At 31.1% G+C, this 10,825-nt stretch overlaps 1 protein-coding gene across 1 annotated transcript; it reads right to left on the reverse strand.

Annotated features, from left to right (window-relative positions):
* Positions 1-284: 284 nt before the first annotated feature.
* On the reverse strand, positions 285-1,922 carry LOC141672383 (putative calcium-binding protein CML11). The gene is made up of 2 exons (XM_074478969.1): positions 1,095-1,922; positions 285-743 (listed from the first exon to the last, which is right to left on the reverse strand). Exon 1 carries the CDS (start codon positions 1,617-1,619, stop codon positions 1,125-1,127), a length of 495 nt encoding a protein of 164 aa, XP_074335070.1. The 5' UTR covers positions 1,620-1,922; the 3' UTR covers positions 285-743; positions 1,095-1,124.
* Between the last annotated feature and the right edge of the window lie 8,903 nt (positions 1,923-10,825).

Genomic DNA, 10,825 nt, shown 5'->3' on the forward strand with positions numbered 1-10,825 from the left:
GATTCCGAAGCAATACAGTGAAGAAAGTATCAAGACTTGAATACCTAATGACAGTGAACAGAAGTACTTCGCTTATTTAAGTAATGTATAAAGGTCGCATAGAGTGACATTTGTTGGCTAATCTCCATTATGAGATTGGAGGTCTCCTTCAATAATTGTGTTTGCCGGAATATAGTTGCTTAAAAAGACTACTCTTTGTCAAGCCTTGGTGGGTGCTGGTGACTCTTTTTATTACATAAATAAACATTAGAAGGGGAATCACATGTAAGCAACACAACAACCAATAACAATAACACTTCAAAATAAATAATAATAATAAAAAAAGAATACAGCTGGCGAATACCAGCAATCTGAATATCTGAAGTTTCTGCTATAGCCGGTGTTTAACTAACATTCAAGTACCAATAAGATCTACTGTCTTAACCATAAACTTTGTAGGATCTTCTGGTATTATGTTTCTCTTCTTAATAATCATGACCCTGTCTAAAGTGTCGGTTCTTCAGCTATATATCATCACAAACAGCAAAATGCACTCCAAGCAAACACATAGAAATGATTCTGTAACAGAACAAGACCCCAAATAATTTGGGGATCTTTCGTTTCCACTTTCCAGAACATAACAAGACCCCACCTACTAGGATCTGTAACATATTATTTTGCAACTCAAAAGACTACGCATTTTCATCATAGAAAAACCACCACAGCGCGGATGACAAACTGTTGTTTGCAGAAAATATCTTAACCTGTTGCAAAACGAATAGGTTAAACGGTAAACTATTGTGAATTTTGATTCTGATCTAGGATTTGCCATCACTAATTCGGTTTTGGAGAGCTGATTTCGCGATTAATTAGAGTACTAGTTACAATCAGAAACGCAACATATGAAAAGCTTTAAGTGAGAAGGCATCTTATTTGGTGTTGGTTGTACAACCTGGAAAGGTAGTAGATGTACCTGTCATCTTCATCACCTATCTCACGTTTCTAGTTTTAATTTCATTGTCATACATGATTTTAAAACTTTCTTGAAGAAAAATGAATCCGATACATGAACAATATTTTACAGGGGCAAAGGATACAGATTAAACCAGACATACCTGTAATATAAATAGTTGCAATATGTACAATCAAATCCAAGAATTATCGAAAGCAGCTGAAGTTATAGCTAGTGAAAACTCCTGGAAACTGATCCTCCCATCACCATCAGTATCAGCTTCTCTAATCATCCCAGTCAACTCCTCTGCCGTCAATGCATGACCAAGCTTCGCCATAGAATGAGCCAATTCAGCTGCAGTAATAAACCCGTTTCCATCTCGATCAAACATCCTAAACAGCTGCCTCAGTTGAGTTTCAGTATAAGGAGATTTCTCAGGCAAAAGTTGCGGTGCCACTAATCCCACAAACTCCGAAAACTCAATAAGGCCATTACTATTTGTGTCTGCCTTATGTATCAATGTCTCCAGCTGATCACGACTCGGTTCCAATCCCAGTGATCGTAACAACGAGCCGAGTTCAAGTTGAGTCAAGCTACCATCCTTGTTCCTATCAAACGATCGGAAAATTTCTCGAAGCTCGGTAATCTGATCATCATCTAATCTCAACGGTTCATTGCTGCTTCCCATATCATAAACCAACAAAAAAACACCCTTGACTAGAAATCACCACAAAAAAAATATTATGGCTCTATGATACCATGTAAATTCTTGTACTACGATAGAAAGTGTTAATGATCTAGGAACAGGGGGGAGATTTTATTTTGGTTGTAGTGGATGTGAAACTCTTTCAAATCAAATAAAACAGATCTCTTTTCATTACTGCATAAAGATTTTTGTGCTGTGGACTTGGTCCAGTGAATGATTCTAGTTCTAAGCTTGTTTAAAGTTGACGAAGTAATATAATAATGAAAAATTATTCTCCGAATGGCAGTCTACAAATGGCCCGTGGTCTTTTATAATCATTGGTCGCAGTTCTCCGTCAGCTTTGGAAGTAGTTATTTTAAAATCTCAGATTTTAATAATTTTTTATAGGATCATATATTATTTTAACAAAATGAACCAGCTTCAAAAATTTATATATTACAAATAAGTTGGAACCTGAGAAATATATTCTGTCTAATTTATGTGAGAGTAAATAATTATCGAGCTTGATTCTGCATAAGTTTACTTTTCGCTATGTATGTATAATGTAAATTATCAAGTCTAAAATGACATAATTTTGATCAACAATTTTTTTTGTTCGAGTTTGACTATTTAATTAAGTTTACAACAAAGGTTAAAGTTCAACTCATTGATAATTGTATGATGAAGAAATTGTATAGATTATTGCAGCATTAGCCATCAGCACGTCCCATGACATGGCTGCTAAATTTAGACCAACCTCGTAGTGAAGGAAACAATTTTTGGACAAAAGAGGCGCGGCTACTCCGTGAAGCTGGCCCACTACTATATTTTTGGGGTTGTTCAGTATTATCATCAACTTTATTGACTTGTGACAACTCCGACCATAAAACTTCATCGTGACAATTTACTAATTTACCAACAAATTTTTTTTTGTGGCAACAGACTTGGCAAAGCTGAATAAACTTAAGTGTGGACTTCTCAGCAGGCACTTCTCGATACGTATCTATATCACGCTATTATAAGTAAAGATGGTATAATGGGTTGATTTGATTGTTTGATGAACACTTTTTAAGATAATCAATAACATTTTTTAAAAAAATTATACATGTTATTATATTATTATAAGTAAACTTGGCTATAATTGATTGGTTTGGTTAATTGATTAACATATTTGAAAAAAAACAATAACACCTCCCAAAAAAATCATACAATAATATGTTAATTAATTAATAAAAAAATGTTACACGGCTAAATTATACCACCATGTCATATCCAACTCCCAACCCTGACAGAGTTACAAATGTGAGATGTGGCACACCCTTCTAACTAAAAACCGATCCTAAAATAATTTCCTATAGACTTAAAAAGTTAAGATTATATAATATATATTACCCCCGTCATTTTCACATATTTAAAAATTAATACTAAGGAGCGTGTATTCATTTTAGATTTTAAAATATTAATAATAATTCATGTATTTTAAAAGATTTTTGTTGAATTTATTTGTCGTGAATTTTGACGGAGTTGATAAAAAATTTGGCAGATTCTTGCTGATTTTGCTGGTTTTGTAAAGTTTTCAAAAATCCTGTATTTTAAAAAGATTTGAGAAGACTGAAAATGAACTAGCAAATTCATCAAAATCCCCCACTTTTTCAAATAAAACAAAATCCACTGATTTTTGAATATCATCAGATTTTGATAGATTTTTAAAAATCCAAATTGAATATCGTTAGATTTCAATAGACTTTTTAAAATCTAAATTGAATACACTTAGATTTTAAAAGACTTTTTATAATCTGTATTGAATATCATCAGATTTTAAAAGATTTTTTTAAATACAAATTGAATAACTCTTGATTTCGAGAATCCATTTTTTTTTTAATTTTGATCGAATACACCCCTCTAAATTTCAACTTAGAAAAGTAATGTATCCCTCTCCAACTCTCTGTTTTTACCTTATAATGTGAAACACTGTTTATTACCTTTGTATTGTTATCATTTTCCTATTTGAAAAGATAAAATTGTACTAAAAATAATTTCAACATATAAACATTATAATAGATATTTTTTTTAAAAAAAATACTATTTATCTATTTATTCATACTATATTAATATATTAAAAATGAAACATTACTTTTTTTTTGCAATCATTTTTTGTTGGTAGTCGTTGATTAAATCTATAACTATATCTAAATTATAACTATTTTAACATAAAAACTCATATTAATAGATTAATATGTGCAATATAATTATGTATATACAAATAGAACTATAATTTATACACATATGGGTTTATGTAAAAATATAATATTGATCGGGGAAAAATTAAAAAAACTAAATATAATTTTTAGTTATCTTAAAGGCAAAAAAGTTTTGTCGGTAGTTTGGCCTAATTACCTATATTTTGGCCATACTCTAATTTAATTTATATTTAACATGAAACTCCCTCATTAAAAGATTAATATTCACAATATAATTATACAAATACAATTAAATTTGTATAATGGTCACAACGTCATGTGTCAAAATAAAATAATATTTACAATTTACCCGGGCCAAAAAAGTTATGCTATTGAACTTGTCTAAAAAAACTAAAATAAAAAGGAAATTTATTGGTAGGTATAATGGTCCCGGGATTTAAAAAAAATAATCTACATTATTCATTTAAGCTTAAACAAAATTATACTCTTAATATAAGCTAAAATAATGTTAAAAAACTATATACAATTAGTTGGATTTGATGCATCGAACTAAAATAAAATAAGAAATATTACCGACACGGTTAAAAAAATTATATGAACTGGGTGAAAAAAAATTAAAATTTGAAGGATTTTTTATACGTCGATATAATGAAATCGAAATAAAATAAAATAATATATATACTACTTATCTGGATTTAAAAAAAATTCAATCCGAGAAATAAAATCTTAAAATAAACTAAATTTAGTTACTTAGATTTTGTTGATATAATGACTTATATAATAACAATTTTTATCTACGTTTATAATATTCATATTACTTTATTAAAACAAAATTTTATTAATTAACATACATGTTAACTTTTAGGAGTAGTTTGGATTATAATTTTAATACAATCACATCTATCTCAGTAAAGTCATTCATATTTAAACCAAAGTAAATTTAAATAAAAAATAAAAAAATGTTAAAAATGAAAATTAAAATATAAAATCATTATTTATACTTAATTTTATGCTTTAAGAATTTACAAATTTATTAAATCATATATTAGTTATTACAAGCTCTTTTTTAAAAATAATTAAAATAAGGATAAAATAAGGCAAATGATCAATTAAAAGTAAACTAACAATTATATATATATCACAAATAAACTTAGTTTAAAAAATATTTAATAAAAAAATAAACACTAAAAGCGAGCTCTTTAGCCCGTGCATATATAAATTAATTTATTAAAGGTAGTATATAAATGATATGAAAGGATAATAGTCAGTCTGTCTTTTTTCTGATTTTGAAATTAATTTATTAAAGCTAAGTTGACTATGAACTTTTATTTCTACACCTATAAACACAACAAAAAGTTCACACCAAATTCAAACGAATTATATCTTTATATATAATAAGCGTAACAGACTTATTATCCAAAATTCAAAATAACTTATTATCCAAAAATATGTTAGTGTGCCGTCAAAAAAACTCAATCGTTGATATGATATTTTTGAAAATAAACGATCAAAATTATATCTTAATATAATCATAAAGAAAATGATTACATAGTTCACTTCTATTCAAACACTAACAGGGGAATTGAGATTTTAAAGGATTTGAAAATCTCGGTGTATTCCATTTGGATTCTAAAAAATTCTGATAGTATTCAAAACGGATTGAAATAAGTCTCTTAAAATCCCAGGGTATTCAATCTAGATTTTAAAAAGCCCGTTAAAATCTGGTGATACTCAATTTGGATTTTAAAAAATTCATTAAAATCTGGTGGTATTCAAAAGTCCGTGATTTTTTTTGTATTTTATTAAATTGTATTTTTATAGATTTGCTCATATATTTTATATTTTCAGAAATCTTATCAAAATCCTAGAGATTTTGATGGATTTGTAGAAATCACTACTCAAATTAGCAAAACTCTACGAGATTTATTCAACAACTCCACGAAAATTCGCGTACAATTAATATTAGCCAAAATCTGCAACAATCATTCAAAATGAACGGATTGTTATAAATTCTCTAAAATCTAAATTGAATACACCCGCGTAAAATTCTAATATTCAAATGTTAGAATGCAATATTAGTGATTCAATTAATTATAAATTAAAAAAGATTACACTGTTCAACTACTATTCAAACAATAAAATATGATACAATGTGGCAACCGTAGATTGAGTATAATTAGACATTCTACTATATTTAGCTATATAATATATATCGCCAAAAAAGTAATTTAATCAACATCCTCTAATTTCTCAATATCTGCATATTTGTTGTAACAAAATTCAACAAACCATCAAAAATAAAAATAATATTATAACAAAATCAAAAGTAACCATATATATATACATATGTTAAAAAATTATAAAAATAAAATTATAAAATTTCAGAAAAGTAAAACAAGTGAATTTTAGAAAATCGTGCATCGCAAGGGTCATAAGCTAATTATATCCTTAGTATATAATATGCATAAGGGGGATCTTATCCAAATTTTTGATAGTTATGGTCCCTATACTACTAATTTAAATATGAACTGTTAGATCTTTTAAACAAGTTGATCATAGCCGTTGAATGTAAAATAAAGAAATATTTTATAACCATTGATAAGTAGGTATCCTTAATTGAATAGAATTTCCTACCTTTTCAATGATATACCTTTTCAATGATATAAACAAAAAAGAAGTAGGTACCCTAAACTGAATAGAATAATAATGCAAAATTCGTTTTTTTTTTTCAAATTCCGGATAATTTTTTTTGGAGAAATTTTTTAAAACTTCACTAAATTAAATATTTATTCGTGAACTTCGCGTGGGCTTAAAAATCGTCAAAATCTGATTTGTAAAATCCGTGCATCGAATGGGTTCTAAGCTAGTATTATATAATATCTAGAACGAGATCTTATTCAAACTTTTGATAGTTATGGTCCATGTACTACCTATTTACCGTAAACCGTTATATTTTTTTACAAGTATGTGTATATACGTATAATTATTATCAAATCATATAAATAATTTTGAATAAAAAAAATTTGCATCTTAAAAGTTGCAATTCAATTTTTATTTTAAAAATCATATAATATTAAAAATGCACGGGTTCTAAACTAGCAGGACATAATACAATTAGGCCGATGCCCAAATATGACTGCATGACTCAAAAAATCCAATAACACAGAAAGTCCAACTCCATCAAGGAGCACATGTCTCCTGATGATAGTGAACCCCAGGACATCACGAGTCCAGATGGTGTTAGACTCAGGACCACATGACTCCTGAAAATTAGCGGACCCAAAGATTCGTATATATTCCCTCCAATCATTCTTCTATGAGTACAAGTAATATTCGCTAATCATGGTTCACCAACAATATCCCTAGGTCCCCACACACCATACGGCTCTAGGCACACATCAACCTCCTCGCGGAAGAAAGTTTCAATGAGCTAAGATCCAAGATACACACCATTGAACCTGAATTATAAATTATAAAGACTCCCAAAAAGTTATTTTAGAGGTTACATTATTTACACAACTATACTATATATAGGAGTGAGCATTTCCCGGTTCAGAACCGAGAACCGAACCGATTAAAAATTCCAGTTCCGGTTCGGTTCTTCACTAATTCGGGTCCGGTTCCGTTCTTGTTTTTCTAGAAATTTCGGTTCTCGGTTCGGTTCTTAAAATACTAGAACCGTAAGAACCGAACCGAACCTTATATAAATGAATAAATACAAAAAAATATATAAATATATGTATATATATTACGTATTATATTTTCTTATTTATAATATTTTGATAAATTTTAAGAAAAATATGATTCTTATTGTATTACTCGTTTCTTTAAATATATATGGAGTTTCGAATATTTTTATAAATATTTTTCTTCTTATATATTAGAAAGTAATCGAATTTAAAATGATCCGCCACTAATAAAATTCTTTTTTTACTAAGTTACCCTTATTAAATAATCAAAACCAGTCAAAATTTAAAAAGTTAGAATATAAAATAATATGAAAAATAAATAAATATAAAATAAAATATAACTTCGGTTCTTTTGGTTCGGAACCGAAATTTATGGTTCGGTTCTTACATATAAATGGGTCCGGTTCGGTTCTTGAAATATTGCTATTTCGGTTCTCGGTTCTTTCGGTTCCAGTTCGGTTCGGTCCGGTTCTGACCCGTTGCTCACCCCTAACTATATACACACACACACACCACATATTTAAGTAAATCACATTCTACCCTTCTTCTCCAAAAGCCATTCTCATTTTCACACCCGAGTTGTCGCGAGACCCGGAGCCCGCCTCCAGCTCTATTTTGCAGGAGCCCAATCGCAGCTACACCACATTCCTGCAGTCCAGAGTCCAAGTTTGAACCGGCAAAGGAGAGGATTCCGACAAAAGAAACGAAGTTATTATTGACGCTAGAAGGAGAGGCTCGAACCTCCGATCCGTGGTTGTGTCAATATTATTCATTCTACCACGTCTAGGAGCCCAAAATCTCGTTATTAAGTAAGATTGTCCCCAATCTCTTGGAATGTACGTTTGTTTCTTTAAATTTTTTTGGTTAATAACGTAGTAGATCTACTCCTTAACTTTAGTTGGTTGTTTACAATATCGTTGAGGTTTATTTTTGTTGAGAATTTGATTGATCGTGATAAAAAGTATGACGTCAAGAACCAACAAAAAGCAGGATGCTTTAGCATTAGTCGGTTGTTTACAATATATGTTATTTCCAATATTAGTATCTTTGAGGTTGATTTTTGATGAGAATTTGATTGATCGTGATTAAAAGTATGGCATTAAGAACCAGCAAAAAGCATGACGTGCCTAGCATCTCAGCTCTATCTGTTTTTCCCTTCAGAACCCATGGTTTTTCCCTTCATAACCTAACTAGGAGACCAAATTATTGTTATTCAGAAGAATGCTCTCAAACAAACAGGCACATTGGAGAATTGATAAGTGTCATTTATATCCACGTAGAACACTTCGTAAAGGCTCGAATTGGTGTTTTGTACTCAAGTTGTTTGTGTATTTGATGTGTTTTTGTAGTGTTTTGCATTTCAGGGCATAATCGGAAGCAGGAATGGGTTTACATTATTTTTATGCTTGAAGAGTGTTAGGATGGAGCCTCGGTCGAGTTGCAAAAGAAACCAGCAAGAGAAGCCAAGAAACAGAAAAAATCAGTCTTTTCCAGAAGGCCAGGGCGGCCGCGCTACACTTGGGAGCGGCCGCGCTGGTTTGGCAGAAGTACAGGGCAGCCGCGCAGGATCACAGAGCGGCTGCGCTAGGTCGAAATTTTAGAATCCTGATTTGAATAGAAGACTTATCGGTTAGACTCCTGATTGGATGGGCTGGTATTTAAAGACTCCAAAAAGACGTTTTTGATATATGAGAGCAAGGAGATAACGACGAGAAGGCCTAGGAGCACAATACAATGAAGGAGAAGAAGATCTGGTTTTTACTTGTAATTCTTTGCTTAAGTTGTAATCTTGGATGCTCGTTTTCTTTGTTGTTTGAACCTATTATTCTTGTTAACGTACTTTGATTATTTATTCAGTTATAAAGACTTAGTTTATTTACCAAGCTTTTATCGGAACCCACGGTGATGATGAGTTCAGTGAACTAATCATTATCATGGGGCAGATTTACTTATGAATTTCAATAGTTAATTTGTTTCGATACCTAAGTGTGTTGTGATTGTATGATATCCTAGTATTGGTTGTGCTTTTTCGTCTTATGAGCGTCACGAACTTATAACATAGCCCGTTAATCTCTATTGAAGCGACAGTGAATATAATGGTTTAGAACTTGTCATGCTAGCATAGGTTCATGTATTTATTATGCATGATTTATAGGTAATTTTAACCATCTTAGTTGCCCTATGTAATTATGATAGATAACTTGCGCATTAAACCTTTATATTGTCAAAATCTATAGACGTATAGGGTCTCAACATAATTGGTGTCTATTCAGCTTCTATCTCTTTTGTGGATGTCTGGTAGTAGGGTATTCGTGCAACGAAAGTTGGCGTTTACTAGTTTCATGTTATCTGATTAGTTGTCATCACCATTGCATGCCAAGGTTAAGAACAATGACTTTGAATGAAGTATTTAATGAAGTTAGAATCCCATGTTTGTTTCAAATAGTTAATTCAATCGCTTTAATCTCTTAGTTAATTGCATGTTAGTTTAATCATAGTTATAAAACATCTCAAATTGTCACTTATCTTAGCATTGAACGATAACCATACATTGATGCATAGGTGCACATTCTGAATTTAACCTAAACCAGTCTCTGTGGGAACAAACTAGAAAATATTCTATATTACTTGGTAACGCGTATACTTGCGTGAAATTTAACGCGTATTTTCATTCTAACAAGTTTTTGGCGCCGCTGCCGGGGACTCGGTGTTAATTTTTAGTTTATGTGCTTGTCATCAGTGGTCGTTAAAGTTTACTGGCTCGGATATTTTACTTATTTTGCTTGTTTGTGTTTTAGGTACTCTAGAGAGCGTTTATGCTAACGCGTTCTCGATCTCACAAGAGAACACTGGATAAAGCGGAGGAAAAAGTCGTATTAGAAAAAGAAGTCTTTATTGAGGAGAAAGTTGAAGAAGAAGCGATCGTTACAATGGGAGAACCAGTAGCAAATCCGAAAGCTTTGATGGATTTTTCTGAACCGAAGAATAATGACATTCAGTCTAGTATTGTCAGACCAACCATCGCGGCTAATACTTTTGAAATCAAATCTAGCACGATTCAGATGGTGCAGAATTCAGTCCAGTTTGGGGGTTCTTTAACTGGAGATCCCAATACTCTCATTAGGGATTTCATCGAGATCTGCGACACCTTCCGGTTCAATGGAGTTTCTGAAGATGCTATTAAGCTGAGGCTGCTCCCATTCTCTCTGAGGGACAAGGCTAAGAGTTGGTTACACCCTCTACCAGCTGGTTCTATCTCTATGTGGGAAAATCTTGCTTAAAAGTTTTTACTAAATTCTTTCCTATGGAAAAGACAGCT

This window comes from Apium graveolens, chromosome 7 (genome assembly GCF_009905375.1).
Source record: "Apium graveolens cultivar Ventura chromosome 7, ASM990537v1, whole genome shotgun sequence".
Taxonomy (NCBI): Eukaryota; Viridiplantae; Streptophyta; class Magnoliopsida; order Apiales; family Apiaceae; genus Apium; species Apium graveolens.

What these genes read in the sequence shown, in the direction of transcription:
- LOC141672383 (XM_074478969.1), bottom strand. Translation starts at nt 1,619, where the DNA reads ATGGGAAGCAGCAATGAACCGTTGAGATTAGATGATGATCAGATTACC.